Source organism: Bombyx mori, chromosome 4 (assembly GCF_030269925.1).
Source record: "Bombyx mori chromosome 4, ASM3026992v2".
NCBI classification, from domain to species: domain Eukaryota; kingdom Metazoa; phylum Arthropoda; class Insecta; order Lepidoptera; family Bombycidae; genus Bombyx; species Bombyx mori.
Genome location: NC_085110.1, coordinates 6077146 through 6095759, shown reverse-complemented (window position 1 = coordinate 6095759; position 18614 = coordinate 6077146). Strand labels below are relative to the sequence as shown.

Genomic DNA, 18614 nt, shown 5'->3' with positions numbered 1-18614 from the left:
GTGAAGTGATTACAATGACAATTATCAAATCTACAATATTGCGTCAAAAAAATTTCGTTCCTAAAATAATATTTTCAGATCCTGCTAAACTAAAATTAACGGAAGACTTCATCATGCGACATTTTCTAGCCGGAACACTACTGAAACATGTAAGTTAGTAAAAAAAATCGTTATCGAAAACGCGTGTAATTGCGTCGTCCCATTAATATTTTAATAATTTCAATAACAGGTGGAACAGTCACTTCGTGAAGCACCTCAGAAACGCCGAGTGGCTTTGAACGTGCTCAGAACGTTGCTGACGAAACACGAACACGATGATCGATATCGATCAAAGCAGTGCCGTGCGAGGATAGCACATCTCTATTCGCCCTGGCTTACTATTGTTTTAGGTAAGTCAACCGTAAATTTTATGAAAATATCAAAACGTTTCTATACTACGTGAAAAATCGTTAAAATCTCAAAAATGAATTGCTTACAAAAACTCGATCACACATTTGTCAGAGAGAGACAGCATATCGTCGCTGTCAAACCAAAATCTGCTAGGTATGTGCAAAAACTCTATTTATGAACATTTTCGTATAAAATTTTATATGAAGGTGAATTCTTAAGAACTTATATCAAATGAAAACTATAGACACATAACAGTTTTTTTTATATGATAGATAGGGCTGTGAACTATACGAAAAGGTCACATAGTAAAAATCTCAAAAAGTGCAAATAGCAGGTTTTGGTTTGACAACGACGATATTTGATCATTTAAGGTTAGCTGAGAAGCATAATAATGAAAATATATAAATAAAAATTCTAGATAACGCTCATCGCCTCGTCACCAAGTCTCTAGCCAGTCCAGTGCTAGAGAACGGGGTAGACAAGGTGGACGGCGACGCTACCAACACCACTGCCAACTGCGCGAAGGAAGCCGCTTCAGTCAACAGTACCCCGCGCAGAAATAGATTGACTTTGCATTTCGAGCACACGCCGGCTCGCAATTCTACTCACTTCAAAGAACCATCAAACGTTCAAAGTAATCACTTGTATGCAAAAGGTAAGTCTCGTCGGAAATAAACTAAAGACTTTAAGCTTAATGAGCTTTAACTTAGTATACGAAGTCACGTTCGAACTGATGTTGAATAACTAACAATAAGTCTGCTACTGAATTATATTTATTCTAGATCCCGGCAACAACGCATCGCACAGTTCCCTTGAATCGGTTTCGACCATGTCCGGCGGCGACTCGCTTCCTCGGAATATAGGCAAGTTAGATTTGAGCGAAATTGGTGATCAAGTTAATCGGTAAGTAACTCTATTTGCCTAGTAGATAATATTTTCAATATAGATATTCAGAAACTATTAAAAAAAAATAGGTAATTTTGGAGAGTGAATACAACCAATTTCGTAGATAATTTGATTTTTTCATAATATTTCTTTAAGGTTACCCTCTGCTATGTCATCCTTTATTGTAAATTTCATAAGAAGATAACACTGCGTTTTATTTGCGAATGAATGTGGCTGATTAATTTATTTTCCTGTCCCACAGCAAACATCAAATCTGTAATCGTTTTATTTAATTTAAATTTATTTTATTTTATTTATATAAGGGTTGCAACTATCTCTCACATATCCATACCCCACTTTAATTCCGAAACTAATTAATATCATTATTTTAGAAAAAAACAATTTTAACAGTGAAATGCAATGTTGTCTGTTCAGTTTCGGCGTGATGTCTGCCGAGGAAGTCCGCGATGTTCTGTTATGCTTCCTATTTGTATTGAAATATTTGGATGAAGAGAGACTCGTTGATTGGTGGAAGACGCTATCTGAGGCCTACATACAGTCATTCTTTAACGTTTTAGAGTAAGTTTTCTTAACGAAATAATTAATTTAGCATGATTTTATCGTTGTGTTAGTGTTAGTAAATTTTAATGAAACAAAACCTTTCTCTTAATAGGATCTGCGCAGAACAGTTTCAGTATGTTGGAAGAAAAAAGATTCTGAGTGAACTGAAGGCGACAACGCCGGACTGCAACGGCAAGCCGAAGCCAGTGAAGGCCAGGACGCTGCCCGCCCGGATGAGCCCACCGGATTTTTCCAAGGAACCTCCCATAATTGTCGAGAAGAACAACACAGTTAACAGAGAAAATCTGGCTAATACTGCCACAATTACAACAGGCGAGTCAAGTTTAGAATATGCATAATAATAAAGTGGTGTGACGTCATTTACTATTGCAAACGGTATTGTTTCTATTTTTTTAGATATATGTGCATACATACAATTATAGCTGTACAAGCTTTCGGCCCACCTAGTTTAAAAGTACTTACCGGACCCCTAGAATAACGATGGTGAACGTAGTTGTCTAAATCGTATTGTATAATGGGCGTTCCACCTTTCAAGCTGGAGTAACCTCACACTTACACGCTCACAACACGTCCTACGAGCAGTAGATTTATTTACTGATAACTGCTGTAATGCATGAATAGGCTATTTTATTTTTTGTTGGTTTAGATATACGAGAAATCTCATAAGCTATATCTGACACTAGTCCACAGATATCACATACGAGCACGATTGCCGGCCTTTTGATATTAAATCGCATCCCCAATTTCATTGGAATAACAGTTATCTTAGTATAAGCGGGTAGTAAAAATGGATTTTTTTAGTTAAATAAATGGAAATGTCTAATTATGTTTCTTACAGAATTAGAAGCGATGGCGGAACACACGGTGTTAGCAGCAGGATGCTTGTCCACAGAAGTGGGCCTCATTATAATAGATAGATCGTGCTTATTCATGAAAAATCTCGGAGCGGCTAATGGAGTTAGCGCCAAACCGTATCTAAAACTACTACAGTGTCCACAAAGCGAAACTCTGTACAAACACCTGTTCGCAGCCTTGCGAGCCTATATCAACCAGTTCTCTGAAACACTATTCGAAGGTATGTTCGATTAATTCATTTCTTAATCGATTATTCGTATAGTCGTCACCAAATGAAATTCCAAAAAAAAACTTTTTTGTTTGTTTTATTTATTGCTTAGATGGGTGGATGAGCTGGTGTTAAGTAGTTACTGGAGCCCATAGACATCTACAACACAAATGCGTCACCCACCTTGAGATATAAGCTCTAAGGTCTCAAGTATAATCACAACGGCTGCCCCGCTCTTCAAACCGAAACGCATTACTGCTTCACGGCAGAAATAGGCTGGGTGGTGGTACCTACCCGTGCGGACTCACAAGAGGTCCTACCACCAGTAAATTATTAATTATAGTATATAGTATTAGTATATACGCTTGCTGAGGATAAAATGGACTGCTCACCGCACTAATGTATCCATCCTCAAAGAGCTCCTAATCAAACAAAGGCTTTCATCGATTGTGCAATTGCGAATCCTTAATATGTTTGGACATATCATTCGTAATGAAAGCTGATTGGAACGTTTAGTGGTTCAAGAAAGTAGGGAGTAGACGGTCAATGCTCTCGCGGCCGATCATCCACAAGGTGGACAGACTTGATTAAGTCATCTACGAAGTGTTCCCTTACTGAGTGTACACGTACCGCCACAAATAGAGAGAGATGGAGAAGTCTCTCAAAAACATTAAGACATACGTAACCACGACCACTCCACCAGGAGTGTACGACTGAGAAGAAGAAGAATAGTAGTATATAGTCATTATCCAAGTTACAAAATATCAATAAAGGGGGCAGCACGTTGTGCGCCGGCGTGGTGTCGGGCGTGGTGCGGCTGTGCGAGGCGCGCGCGGCGTGGCTGCGGCGGGAGGCAGCGGCCGCCCTCTATCTGCTGATGCGGGCTAACTTCCAACACGGAGCCGGTGGGGATCTCACCAGAGTTCATTTGCAAGTAAGAATCGTAATAGGAAACAAAATCGTTTCGCATCTAGTTTCGATGTTAATTTCAAAGTAAAATAACCAACCAATAAATAATAAACCAATAAACTAACCAAATATATGCATTAATTGACGGCATCGACATTTTTAACGACACGTGTCCTGTTCTCAAAAACAAACTATTATAGTATCCAAGTTCCTTTGTTTATAATTGATGAGAGAATGTTAAATAGTTAACTCTAGTTTTCATGTTCTTTTCAAGAATTTTTTTATGTCGTACTGTTAACATTTAAATTTAACCTATTTTTGTGCTGTTTGTAAAATTGCTGTAACATGTCATAGTGTGTTATAAGAGATTGTTGTACATGCCTGTAATTGGCTTACATACCAGTACTTAATTTTATACATGTTCATTTTAAGCTTGAATGTTTTGTGTATATTGCTGTTGGTGTGTCTAAATAAATAAAAATCTATCTCATAAAAGTGTTCATCATAATTATATCCCAGAACTAGATACTTATTATATTGCATACCGCCACCCTCATTGAGACATAAAGGTTGAACGTTCAATAGTATTGTATAACGGATCTGCAACCCTTCAAACTGGAACGTACAACTGCTTCGCGACCGAAATAGACAATAGTGGTATTCTATGCGGGCTCACGATCTACCACCAGCAATCGCAATACTTTTTTTGATGTATTTTGGAACACTGATTCTATCTTGATACACTGGTGGATCATTCACAAATTTAATAACAATTTTCCATACTTCTATACATATATAACGTATTATATTTAATAATATTATTATGTAATATATATGTATAAACTTAAATTTTCGATTTGTTCAGGTCATAATGGCGGTCTCAAAACTGTTAGACAGTTCAAACGCACTAAACTGCAAACGTTTCCAAGAGAGTCTGTCCGTTATAAACTGCTTCGCTACAGGTGACAAGGCAATGAAAGGAACGGGTAAGGATTTGTAATTGCGTTAATCACTATTAAAAAGAATCATCACAGAAAATTATGAATTGAAATTTAATTTCAAAGGAAATTGTGCAGAATATTCAGGTGTGCATTAACAATATTTCTTCTGTCGCGACAGGCAACATTCTGTTTCGGTGCACATCTCTAACACAGTACCTACTAAAATTAATAACTACAAATGTAGTTGTTTACTTATATAATTATATTATTTACTAGCTGTACCCGTCCTCTTCGCTGGGCATTTCAAATTAACATTATTATTTCTCACCCCCACAAAGATTTTCATCATTAACGCCCCCGCAACTGGTGTAGGGAGTCCAACACGCATTAAATATTAGCCTATCCATTAGGTACATGTATTTTCTACATTGATACCAAGTTTCAACTTTTTTTTTTTATTGCTTTGATGGGTGGACGAGCTCACAGCCCACCTGGTGTCAAGTGGTTACTGGAGTCCATAGACATCCACAACGTAAATGCGCCACCCACCTTGAGATACAAGTTCTAAGGTCTCAAGTATAGTTACAACGGCTGCCCCACCCTTCAAACCGAAACGCATTACTGCTTCACGGCAGAAATAGGTAGGGTGGTGGTACCCACCCGCGCGGACTCACAAGAGGTCCTACCACCAGTAAAATCGAATGCATGGTTCAGTAGTTATAACGGAACATCCGTAAAAACCACTATAGATTTATATATTAGTATATATATAGATATATTAGGTTTAAGACTCGTCGCACATTACTAGAAAGTACTAAATATGATGTTATTTGCTTTTGTAACAGGATTGTCGAGCGAAGTGGCGGAGCTGATGCGGCGCGTCCGTACAGTAGTGGGCGCGCGGGCTCGCCTCGCCGGAGTGGGGGGCTCCGGTCTCTCGGGTCTCTCAGGTGGATCTCTTATACGCATGTATTTCTCAGATCAAAAGACAGGATTTATAATTCGTTTTAAAATATTCATACGAATAAAACATATTATAATTAAATATAATTTCTGTATATATTTTATACCACTTTTTAAGTCACTACACATTGACTCGCGCAATAAACCAAAGGGGAATGGGGGTCACTGAAAATCAGCGCTGTTCACATATCATAATATATATAATCTACTTTGAACAGCATTAGCTGAGCCACCTCATTTTGCCTTTTTACTTTTCTTTTCTTAAATGAGGACTCTTTGGCGGGAACGCGAGTAGTGAAGTTGTGTGATTTGTTTTATTTTGTCTATTTAGTGTTTCTTCAGGTTAAAATGTGTAATAACGGTGGTTTATTAACTGCTTAATATATCTGTGAAAGTGCACAAATGTGGAAAAATAAAACAAAACCGCTAGACGTAACTTCTCGGGATACTCCAAAAAGTCCACTGAAAAAATCTCAGTAAATAACCACCATTTTACTGAGATTATCTTTTATCCCATATCATCTCATCTCATTACATTTCATGCCATGTTAATCAACTTCATTTCATTTCATAGTATCATTTTTCATTTATAAAAGTTTACATTAAATTTAAAATAAGACTTGACCTAAATAAAGGTCTTAGTTACCAAGTCATCAAATCCTTTTAAAAAAAATCTTATCTATCTGGATCTGTGTAAAAGGCAATAAATGATTTTATTATTATTATTATTGAATAACAAATTGAATTGAATTGATTACATGATTGGCTGATTTAAAAAATATATTTTGGACTTAGGTGCCGGTAGCGTCCACCTCGCGGAGCTACAGCACGCTCTGGCGGCGTCGTGCCGCGCCACGCCGCGCCTGCGCCACGCCTGGCTCGCGACGCTCGCGGAGCACAACGCGCGACAAGGAGACCACGATGAGGTAACGATAATATTATATAAATAAACGAATATGCGAATACTGTGAAATCAAGTCTATTTCACAGTATATGTCCAATTTTGCATAATTACGTCCTAAATACATGATTTTGTAACAAATATAAAACTAGATTTATTGTCATAGTGTTTCGAAATTACATAATTTATTTTATATATACTAATGCTTTTTATTTTTTTATTGCTTAGATGGGTGGACTAGCTCATAGCCCACCTGGTGTTAAGTGGTTACTGGAGCCCATAGACATCTATAACGTAGATGCGCCACTGACCTTGAGATATAAGTTCTAAGGTCTCAGTATAGTTACAACGGCTGCCCCACCCTTCAAACCGAAACGCATCACTGCTTCACCGCAGAAATAGGCAGGGTGGCGGTGCCCACCCGCGCGGACTAACAAGAGGTCCTACCACCAGTAATTACGCAAATTATATAATAATTTTGCGGGTTTGATTTTTATTACAAGATGTTATTCCTTCATCGTGGAAGTCAATCGTGAACATTTTTAAGTACGTATTTCATTATAAAACTTGGTATCCGCCTGAGATGCGAACACTGGTGCATCACTCAACACGAATGCACCGGACATCTTATCCTTTAGGCCACGACGACTACACTTGCACGGGTAGGTGCCATCACCCTGCTTAGTTTTGCCTCGAAACACTATTGCTTATCGGTTTGAAGGCTGGGACATCCGCTATAATATATGATTGAGACTTAGACCTCATGTCTCAAAATAGCAGCATTTGCGTGAATTCGTTTGCCCGTCCAAAAAAACTTTACAAGTTACTACTAGTTAACTACTAAAAAAAACTAGAATAGTGTTTTTTTTAAACATTATAATTTTCGACATAAATAAATAATCCTTAAATCACCTTGAAGATTAATTAAAACATTCTAATCTATAGTATGAATCTAAGTATAATGTATGCATTTTCAACCGATACATTTGATACTATTCTAAAAAAAATTATAGCAATTTCAAATGATTTATTTATTTATTACACTTCATGTTAAATTTACATTGGCGGATTTAATGCCTTAGGCATTCTCTACCAGTCAACCAAAGGTAGTGCAGAGTAAATAGTGGTAGGTGCAATGAAATTTATATTAAACTAGCGACGCGCCCTCGCTTCGCTTCGGAAACTGTAATTTATTATTGATTTCTCCACTATTTAATAGATTTTATTATACATATAAACCTTCCTCTTCAATCACTCTATCTATTAAAAAAAACCGCAGCAAAATCCGTTGTGTTGTTTTAAAGATTTAAGCATACATAGGGACAGACAGATATAGGGACAGCGAAAGCGACTTTGTTTTATACTATGTAGTGATTACAAAATTTATATTTAAACAATTCGCAAACAAAATATTGAACATGTTATTGTTTTCAGGCCATGTGCTGTCAGTTGCACATAGCGGCCCTCATCGCCGAGTACTTGAAGCTGCGCGGCGCCATACAGTGGGGGGCCGATGTCTTCGAAGACATTTCCAAGAACATTCCACGCGAAGAGACCGGCCTCAAGATAGACGAAGGTAAATAAAACATTTGTACACGAATACTAATTTTAATTGTGTTAAAATAAGGTTTATAATAACGTCCACGGCCAGTCTAATTTAGAATAGTTACAGTGTTGTTCGAACTAAGGTAGTTAAAAAAAAAAAGCTAACAACCGATAATAAAATTGGAATAAACTATAATTTAGCTAAATAATTCAAAATAGGAAATCTAAGGTAAGCAAGCATTTTCGTAAAGCCATATTTATCAAACATTACTAACACCAATGACAAACTGTACATAAATAATTTGATTACTTACGTATCTACACACATTAAATTTTAACACACATTAATATTTAGCGCTAATAAAGATAAATTAAATGTTTCACGTTTATTTTAATGGATACGTGTTGTGAGAATGTCTCTAAGGTGTCACTAAATCGAATGCTTTACAACGTAACTCAATTGGTTTGTTCCGCAACGAGCTTACAGTCTTCTTCATAATTATGGGCAATTATGTATTTCGTTAACTCTTTGAATTGTTCAATCGTGCAGAAGGAATTGCAATTGGGCACTTCCATGAGACGAGGTTCAGCTGAATCATCGTCCCAGTAATAGATCTGCAAAAAATATATTATCACAAAATAATTCCAGTCATCTCAATAATTAGATGGTTAAGTCGAGCGCGTAATCATGTAATTACGTAAAATTCGTATTCGACTAGTTTTTATTCAACAAATGATGGTGTTCAACTAATTAAAAAAATTGTAATCAATTTTTAGCGGCTTACGGATTTTCCTGGAATCGTAAAATTAGATCTAGGTTTTTTTTCTAAAACAAGTATGTTCAAGGAAATAGTGTAATTTAGGAATGAAATAGTGATCGCGTTATCCTCGTACATCATAACGTAAGCGCTTAACAAACAAAATATATCTAATAATGAAAAGGAAAGAGAACTTATACACTAGAAATTTTTGGAAAACGATTTTTAACATAAATTCTATTACTATCTAGTTCACGGAAATTAAGACGGGCGTTACGAATGGTTAGATTAGCAAAAATAATTTTTGGTGTCCGCCTATTTTGGACTAGTAGGTTATTCTCGTAGCGGCTTTGGAAATTACTCCTAGTATAGACAAAAAAGGGTTTCCCTAAAGCATAACTACTTTATTCATACATAAAAGTACTATTTAATTTGTATAAAACAGATAATAATGTAATGACGCCAAAGACTCCAAAACCCGTTTTGAAAGGTGCGTGTCTTATGAGATTACACACCGCGCATACTTCGTTATCGTAATGAGATTCGATTCCAAAGCAGTTTATATTTTTATTTTTTTGAAAAATAAGTTATTTGACTTACAAATTGTTCATTATTGCTCGAATGCTCACGATATCGTTGTAAACTATTAAAATTTAATGTTAAAAATAAAATACGGCAATAAAGCTTATAAATAAAGCTTATAAAAAATATAATATTAAAGCTAATAAATATAAGTTTACAAACTAAAAAATCACGATTTTATATAATAGAGAGCAAATAAAATAAAATTCGAATAATGTCTTTTTTTATCTTTTTCAGTTCAGAATATTACACAAAAATAATAAAATAGTGACATTGTTTTTGAACATTGGGTAGATGTGCAAATTGAAGTTGTAGATTGAGAGGTACAGATTAAGCTTATAAGAGCGTTTTAGAATTACTTCTATAGCGCTTTCTTTCATACCTACATCACAGCTTAGTAAATGCACTTAAGGACTCGTATAGCCGGCAATAAATCCTATTCACTGAATTGTAATGTTACATCAATTCAAATTAGCGAAACACTTGACCGATTAGAAGTTCTTATTTGTTTTTAAAACAAACTTGGGGCCCCTAGTAGCTGAAATTCGACTCTAATTAATTGAAATTATAAGTTTGAATATTATTAAGATTTTATTGTCAAAGACCATTCTACTTCTTTATTAAAAAATTTCGCCAAGACTACACTGTGGATAAATAATATTAAATATAAACGATATTAACGTATTCTCAATTTGACCACAAACTTTAAGCAATAACAAAAGTTTGACAATAAATATAGAGTATACCTAGTCTTGCCATAAATACTGAGACAAAGGAAAAAAAAAATTCTATTGCAAATAACATGTATTACTTTTACAGTGTATTAGTTTAATACATAAATATAAAACAATTTAAAGTATAAAAAGCTTATTCGAAGCGGTTTCCATTGGCTGCAATACAGTCCTTTAAACGTTGAGGCCAGTTATCAATAGAAGCACGCACTCTTTCCATGGGAAAAATTTTCACTGCCAATCGTACGGATTGTTTCCCTTACTGCTTTGACCATCTTTTTCGTACGAACACTACGTGGACGGCCAGATCTTTTGGATCACAAAATATTGTACAATGTATTGGCGCCAAAATGAGAAAACTCAATGAGCAATCATATAAAAATGACAGATTCCAAATTCAAATGTAATATTTTGTTTATTTTTAATTGTAACAGTATTTATGGCCAGACTAAGTAGGTAGGTACCTCATACCTTAAATCCGAAACGTTGCTCGTCGTTGAGTGATGGTTCGTTTTTTCCTTTATTCGGTTGTCGTTCGTGTAGTTCGAATAGTAACGCGGCCCCGGGGTCGGGGAGACGCGGCGGCGGCGCCACGCACGCCGCCAGCACGGCTGCCACGGATACGGGCGTGCCCGTGCGTACGATCATGCGTAACCGCGATGCTCCCAATGCGTTCGAAACGGCTTCCTTTATTATTTGATGTAATAAAGCCCCTACGATTTATAATAAAAATGTAGATTCATGATACATAATAGATGTATGGTAATTAACTAATTACGTTTACGTTTCATGCCGGTTTCACGAAACACCAATTACGTATAAGCGTGACATTTTAATGATAATAATTACGCAAGTACGCAATGAAATTAATATCCTTATTTTTATCATTCGCCTTTTAAATATCAAGTTAAACAAACATTTTTATATAAATGGTTTCTGTGGTCGGTGCGAGCCCCTAAAACGTTTATTGTGTATTTTTGCGTTGATAATCTCTAAAGCCATGTTTCAATCCATCGTTTTCAACTAATCATCATATTTTCCATTGAGCAAAAAAATGTAAATAAATGGAATAAAAAAAATACATACCGCCACTCAATTTCCTTAAAAGATTGTTGTGAAACATCATTGAGTATTCAAGACGGGCGATGTCCATCAATTTCCTTTTAACGTGTTTTGCCCATTTCGGATTTGCCACTTTGATATCGTCCTAAAGTAAAGAAATTAATTTCAAAATTCATGGTCAAGGAAACAACTTTCGTTTTAAAATAAACCCAGTACATTCGTTGCAACTAATTCGCTCACCGACCTGTATAAGAAATAAGTTGTTTAAGAAATAAGCCTCTTGTGGTGTGCTAAAATTCGTGTTCGTCATTTGCGCAATTTTATGAAACAGATCCCGATACGGCACCAGCACGCCTTCATCGACGAACGCATTCAATATTCTTCCTTTTTCTTGTTTATAACGTGGACAATTTTTTTCGTACAGAAGCTGTGAAACGAAACCTTGATTAAAAATATATTTTTTATGCCTAATCTCGTTATCGAAGTATAAGAGACTAGCTGTACCCGTCCGCTTCGCTGGGCATTTAAAATTAACATTATTATTTCTCACCCCCACAAAGATTCTCATCATTAACGCCCCCGCAACTGGTGCAGGGAGTCCAACACGCATATAAATATTAGCCTATCCATTAAGTACATGTGTTGTACATGTACATGATGCGGTAGGCAGCGGCTTGGTTCTGCCCCTGGCATTGCTGAAGTCCATGGGCAACGGTAACCACTCACCATCAGGTGGGCCATATGGTCGTCTGCCTACAAGGGCAATAAAAAAAAATAAAAAATTTACTACATGAATACCACGTTTCAAGTCAATCGGATGCATGGTTCAGTAGTTATAACGGAAAATCCGTAAAAACCACTATAGATTTATATATTACTAGCCGACCCGGCAAACTTCGTAGTGCCTCAAACGATAAAAATAAAATTCCTAAACTTTTGTATAAAATAAACTTAAAACAAACAAAAGGAATCCGTCCGACGGGGGACACATCAAAGGAAAAACAAAATTGTTATTTTTATTTAATTCCGAGCATTTTCATATTTATCTGTCTTTTAAACCTTCTCTGGACTTCCACAAATAATTCAAGACCAAAAAATTAGACAAATCGGTCCAGCCGTTCTCGAGTTTTAGCGAGACTAACGATCAGCAATTCATTTTCATATAGATTATAGTATAGACTCACAAAATCATTGCTTTGTGGCGGATATTTGTAAGGTACCGGCTGCCACACGATTGTGTCATTCCAGAGCTGCTCTTCCGGCGGCGGCCACAATCCAGCCGATATCAGCAGAGCTGTCATCTTACTTAAATTTGTATCTGAGGCTATAACGATACTGCTTTCTGAAGCATACAAAAAAAACAATACAAAACAAATCTAATAATTTTAAACTATCAATCTCTAGTGCAAGTTAATTGAGAAAAACAATACCTGCGTCGTAAAGTGGTCCTAAGAAATCGTTATATCTCTTTCTAAGTAATGCGCCCATTTCGAAAGTCAACATTTTTCCTTCCTGCCCACGAAAATAAAATTATTACTTAAAAACAATCTTTAAATCGTGTATCTTTGTTTCGTTTGAAAATAAAGCAAAAAATCAATTTATAGAGTTAAATTAAATTATTTTCATCATCTGAATGCGTTACTGTTAATCCTCGGTGACATGTGTCAAGTAATAAATCATTATTAGCGAGCGAGCGGCAATCTACGCTTCATAAGGAACACATCGTTCCCGCCCGCGACCTTCGGGAATAGAGACCCCCTCCCGCGTACCGGGAAGTGAGCTCTTCGTTATAAAGTCATTTATCTTGTGCCTTCCTTCCAAATTAGCAGAACCCTTGCCGCTAGTTCCGCAAATTCGATGTTGCATAATGACGCTAAAAATCTTGTATCATAAAACGTGTTAAGATGTTTGTTAACTTTTAATTTAATTAACGTAATCGAATCAAGACAAGTTTCTTTGTTTCTCTGTTGTTCATTTAGTTGAAATTTTTTTGTTAATTCATCTAAATAAATTTACGTCCTAATGTAGCGAAACACAAAACGCGATAATAGTATACATATATTTAATACGACCGTTTTTCTCTGGGCCAACGCAACAATCACTCTATTATTACTTTCAATAGTATTGTATTGTTAGTGGACGGAGAGGAGCGCCGGCGCATGTAAAGTAATCTCTATATGCAAAATTTTGTATCGCCGAGAGAGTAACGTCATGACGTCTGCGCGGCCCGTATCGAGGTAATCCATTCGTTACGACCCACGGTCGCATAATTTAATGAATGGAGGAACTACGACAAAACACGCCTTTGTGATAAATTAGGTATTCCGCGGTTCCCACGAAATTTATGGCGCTCACGTTTGTTCGAAATTTTAATACATACTATCATGTCATTTTAAAATTACAATTGTTCATTGAATTTCGGCTGAATAGTTTTATTGTGATTTGAAAAAAATTGTGCACGTAGATATCCAAAGACTTGAGAATCTATTATAATATTTTGGACTGAACCTAATATGTTTTGAATCACAGATAATCTGAACACATCACCAAAGTTGAAGTTTAAAGATTCTGAAATATCAATAGCTTCTTTGATCAGTTTGGCTATAGAGAGCGAACAGATAATACTTGTCGCTAGTGAAACTATCCTATCTATTTAAGTAAATAAGTACCAATGAGTTTTAATTTATTAAAAAAAAGCCATTGTTTTGTACATTACCAATAAGTGACTATTGCCAGTACATCAACATTAAGTTTAAATAACATTTGAAAAATATGTATATAATTAAAAATACAACTCACATTTGTCATAGCACCAGCGCCGTAAGGTGAAAACACATGCTCTGGAGGACTTGTTCCTAACATTTCGAGTTCGCGTTCACTTGGAGTCCTCTCGCCATGAGACATCAACTGAAAAAAAAACCAAATATGTTGATGATTTTTATCGCAAAAGCAAAAAATTACCTTCTTTATTGGTTTTCCGTAAATATAACTTGCTTCATAAATCCGAAATAAAAAAGATATTAAAAAATCTTAAGGTAAACATATTATTAAATCTTCATTAACTAGAAGAGTTGTCAGTTTTATAATATTAGCATAGGTGGTCAGACAAGATCAACGTCCATTGTCCTTCAACCTTCCGTTAACCGACTTGAGAGCCACATAAACATTGTCGATGAAGTTAATGCAATAGCCCACCATAAAATCTGAGTTCCTAATCCTTGTATTGATTATTTATTATACTTATCAACCCTGTAATCCATGCAATTACAAAAAAAGCTTACAAACCGAGTGATAGGAATTCGGGATACGTGACGCTAGTTAATATAATATAATACATATTATATATTCTGATTAAAAATCAAATTATAATATTATCACTGAAAGGGCATCTAACATGCTGTTATTACCCATTGAATTTTCGTTACTCCATACAAATTTACGTACCACATGTACCTGTCGAAGTATTGTGACTTCTACCGTAGTATCCTTCATCAGTATTACTGCTACGAGGGCTATAAGAGAAATACAATAAACTCAAAAAAATGAGGCATTTTTAAATTTACTATTTCAACTCACTGCAGTCTTAAAGCAGCATATGTTGTATCCAAATTGAAAAAGTATTTAAAAAAAGTTTAGTTTTTTTTATTTTCTAAAATAGCTACGAAACGTAGCAGTTTCTATTTGAAAGTCGTCGTGGCCTAAAGGATAAGACGCCCAGTGCATTCGTTTCGAGCGATGCAACGGTGTTCGAATGCCGCAGGCGGGTACCAATTTTTCTAATGAAATACTTACTTTAACCAATAATTAAACTAAACGAGGAATAGGAAAAAAAGCATTTATCATAATATAATCTTCACTTTATCTTAATATCAATTTACTGGTGGTAGGACCTCTTATGAGTCCGCACGGGTAGGTACCACCGCCCTGCCTGTTTCTGCCGTGAAGCAGTAATTCGTTTCGGTTTGAAGGTTGGGCAGCCGTTGTAACTATACTGAGACCTTACAGCTCTTATCTCAATGTAGATGGCGGCATTTACGTTATAGGTGTCTATGGTCTCCGGCAACCATTTAACACCAGGCCGTGTGCTCTTCCACCTATATAAGCAATAAATAATCTATATATCTATCTATATATATAAAAATGAATTGCTGTTCGTTAGTCTCGCTAAAACTCGAGAACGGATGGACCGATTTGGCTAATTTTGGTCTTGAATTATTTGTGGAAGTCCAAAGAAGGTTTAAAAGGTAGATAAATATGAAAATGCTTGGAATTAAACAAAAATAACAACTTTGTTTTTCTTTAGATATGTCCCACGTCGGACGGATTCCTTTTGTTTGTTTTAAGTTTATTTTTATATAAAAGCTTAGGTCTTTTATTTATCGATTAAGGCACTACTAAGTTTGCCGGGTCAGCTAGTAATATATATAAACAAGAAATCGTGTGTGTGTGTGTGTGTACCGGCTATGAGCGAGATGCCCACCAACACGCCGAGGCAACAGCAAGTGTGTTCGGTGCGCATACCCGGTGCCGGTGTAGCTTCCGGCGCGTTGGTCGGCTCCTCCTCGCGACCGCCCTCTTTCCTGCACAAACGCACTTACTAAAATTACGCACCTTGACCTTACTAAGCGAATAACCTCCTCCATAAATACATTGCACTACTTATATCCTAATAACTTTCAAAAGAAATACTGCTTTTTATTATAGCTTCGACTAATGTTTCAGTCATGGTGATGTAAATAAATAGTGTTACTGTAGAGAATTCCGGAACAAATTACCAATCCGCGACTTAAATTTTCTTCGATCACATGTCGTTCTATTTGTCACTCACATTTTTCTACGCCGAGTCGGCACCTCTACATTGTATTCCAATTGTGTCTGCTTTTCAATAATTAATGTAGTTCATATTTAGATATTGTCAAAATTCTATCATTGAACACTTGTAGAGAAGATGCACTCGATACAAAATTTGTTCGTATGTATGGTAATATTGCGTGTGGACAGATGGGAAGCGCACTGCTCGGGAGGCGGGGTCCCACTGAATAACGCACGGGAGATTCACGGTCGCTGCGACCTATGATGATTGACTTTGCCCAATCGATTATACCACAGTACTTATCTACACATGACATCCGAACATGTTATTTGTATGGTTACCTCAGCACCCTTAGAATTTTTTTAAATTTTGATTTTAAATTTGTTTAATAATCATTGAAAATTTCGTATATTACATAGAAATAATAATCTTTATAGCAATTGTAAATATTAGCTATAAATAGTACTGAAATACATTGTATCATTGGTAATCGCTAGGGTGTTTTGATTTGTCTGACAGTGTGAATTAATAAATCGCACAAGTCCGTTTGAACCAAACCTGTTTTCCGACTGCCCTGCTCACACACACACATCCTCATTTAAATCTGCGAATTAATAATACAATACCATTTTAGAATTACAATTGAGTCGACTATTATCAAAGCCGGCAATCTGACTTTTGGACAATTATTGGTAAATCAGAAAAACGAATTATTGACTTTGTATTCCATTGGCAGTCACAAAACTCTTCGGAACGACATCTTAGATAAATAACAGGTTAACTATTAACCTTTATTTAGTGCAGGTTTTGAACCGTATTCTTTGAAGGAGACGATTATATTCAAATCAATCTGTATTGACATATCAATAATTTTTTTTTGTCCAAATGCACAGATTGCCACCTTTGATAATAGACGACTCAATTAGCCTTTACGTTTTCTAAATACAATCTCGCATCACAAAAAATATCGAATTCGGATTAAAACTTTAAAAGTAAAGTGAATTTACTTACTTTGTGCAAATTGTTATTAAGGTTACCATAATTCCAACTATCAGTAGGAAAAAACAAACAAAATCATGAAGTATAATAATGGTACACGTTGTCTGATATCCACATACATTTAAAATAAACTACCAAGGAAACAGACGTTGTGCTAGACACAGTAGGCTACTATCATCATTTAATTATATCTAATCTACCAGTAATTACTGCATCAACAATACCAAGATGTTTCACATTATTTTCACAACGTAAAACGACCTTGTCATTATCATGGTAGCTTTACTTTATTTTATTAATTCAAAGCAAGCTACAATAAGTAATAAAAGATTTTAGGATTGAATGGTTATTGCAGGTCACTGCCACGTCTGTAGTACAGTCTGAAAAAATAAGAATTTTAAAATTTGCTCTTAGTTTACTATACGACGCATTAAGAATTAAATACGTGATTATAATAAGTAATCTGCCGAGTGAATGGTCTAAAATGAAACGTGGCCTTGTTACGAAATGTCCCTGTATTCTCCAATCGTGTACCTTAATTTACCAAGAGTCTTCTTCCCCTTATCTCACATTATGCCTCCTTGGGTCTCTATAAAATTCAACGTCCAATCTGGAGGGTCTTTTTATGTTTCTGCGGTTGATATTTATTTTACTTCGTCCTGAGTAGTTCTAGTTTAAGCCAAGAGTACAATTACTATTTTTAACATATTAAAAAAGGAGGTTCACAATTCGATTGTATCTTTTATGTGTTACTCCAGAACTTTTTTTAAGTGTACCGATTTTGATGTTTCTGTTTAATATCATAGTCGCTTCTGGTCGTGGCCTCCTCTAACAACTTTCTCGTTTCTTTTTTTCTTTCTTTTCGTGTAGTACCATTCAAAATTTATCAAGTTCTGACCAGTAGTTTTTGAATTATCCTTAGTAACGCATATTTAATACACTTCAATTATATTCACGATGTTTTTATTTTAATTTGTAGCGGTTGGTTTTTGCATTTTCGTTCAAATTTTGTATAATTAACTATTAAACCAATTTATTTATTTAATTAGTCCACAATAGTTTGCCTTGCCAAAAGTATTATCTTTGTTTTTATGCCTAAAACCCATTTATTGAATTAATTACAAACTTTTTCTTTTTAATAAAATGTCTTTTTCTTGTAAGATAGTACGAATTTATTCAATTATTCGTTGGCATTGCTTTTTATCATTATTTTTTTTTACTTTTTATTGTTATGGTCGTCGTACGAAGACGAAATCCTGAGTAAAACTATGATATGTATGAAAAGTCGATTTCAACTATAAGAACTTCAACTTTACCATAGACACAGCCCAGCGGTTTTCTATAACTAAGGACCTCATTTGAAGAACGACATGTCACAGAGCTAAGACCAAATCGAAATCCACAATTATTTTGTAGATTGATACTATGCACGTACACGCAGATTCTGCGCGACATGTCGGCCATTTACACGAATATCTAAATGTAGCAGG

At 35.6% G+C, this 18614-nt stretch overlaps 2 protein-coding genes across 3 annotated transcripts in view; one reads left to right on the top strand and one right to left on the bottom strand.

The window, feature by feature from the left end:
* LOC101741258 (dedicator of cytokinesis protein 9) overlaps nucleotides 1-18614 on the top strand; it is a 47029-nt gene that overhangs the window by 13809 nt on the left and 14606 nt on the right. Inside the window, exons 17-28 of the mRNA XM_038010753.2 lie at nucleotides 79-149; nucleotides 230-389; nucleotides 809-1045; nucleotides 1173-1293; nucleotides 1711-1854; nucleotides 1949-2169; nucleotides 2696-2932; nucleotides 3694-3854; nucleotides 4695-4815; nucleotides 5616-5720; nucleotides 6529-6659; nucleotides 8069-8210. Coding sequence (XP_037866681.1) covers nucleotides 79-149; nucleotides 230-389; nucleotides 809-1045; nucleotides 1173-1293; nucleotides 1711-1854; nucleotides 1949-2169; nucleotides 2696-2932; nucleotides 3694-3854; nucleotides 4695-4815; nucleotides 5616-5720; nucleotides 6529-6659; nucleotides 8069-8210 — 1851 coding nt within the window. The remainder of the gene's footprint in view (nucleotides 1-78; nucleotides 150-229; nucleotides 390-808; nucleotides 1046-1172; nucleotides 1294-1710; nucleotides 1855-1948; nucleotides 2170-2695; nucleotides 2933-3693; nucleotides 3855-4694; nucleotides 4816-5615; nucleotides 5721-6528; nucleotides 6660-8068; nucleotides 8211-18614) is intronic.
* Nucleotides 8222-17921, bottom strand: LOC101745434 (venom acid phosphatase Acph-1). Of its 2 annotated transcripts, none has more exons than XM_012692975.4 (10): nucleotides 17137-17921; nucleotides 15771-15892; nucleotides 14757-14824; nucleotides 14112-14219; nucleotides 12743-12824; nucleotides 12497-12654; nucleotides 11557-11739; nucleotides 11337-11457; nucleotides 10722-10963; nucleotides 8222-8794 (listed from the first exon to the last, which is right to left on the bottom strand). In XM_012692975.4, the coding sequence occupies exons 1-10, from the start codon at nucleotides 17163-17165 to the stop codon at nucleotides 8636-8638; spliced, it is 1272 nt and encodes a 423-aa protein (XP_012548429.1). In that variant the 5' UTR covers nucleotides 17166-17921; the 3' UTR covers nucleotides 8222-8635. The 2 variants fall into 2 exon arrangements, with proteins under 2 accessions (XP_012548429.1, XP_004929230.1); XM_004929173.5 differs by lacking the exon at nucleotides 17137-17921 and adding an exon at nucleotides 16141-16375.

Bases quoted from the DNA above. Each gene is read 5' to 3' on its own strand.
- LOC101745434 (XM_012692975.4), bottom strand. From the start codon at position 17,165: ATGGTAACCTTAATAACAATTTGCACAAA. The intron at 14,220-14,756 runs GTACGTAAATTT...TTTTTTTTTCAG, and splicing joins TACTTCGACAGGTACATGTG to TTGATGTCTCATGGCGAGAG. The intron at 12,825-14,111 runs GTGAGTTGTATT...TTTCGTGGGCAG, and splicing joins GCGCTGGTGCTATGACAAAT to GAAGGAAAAATGTTGACTTT.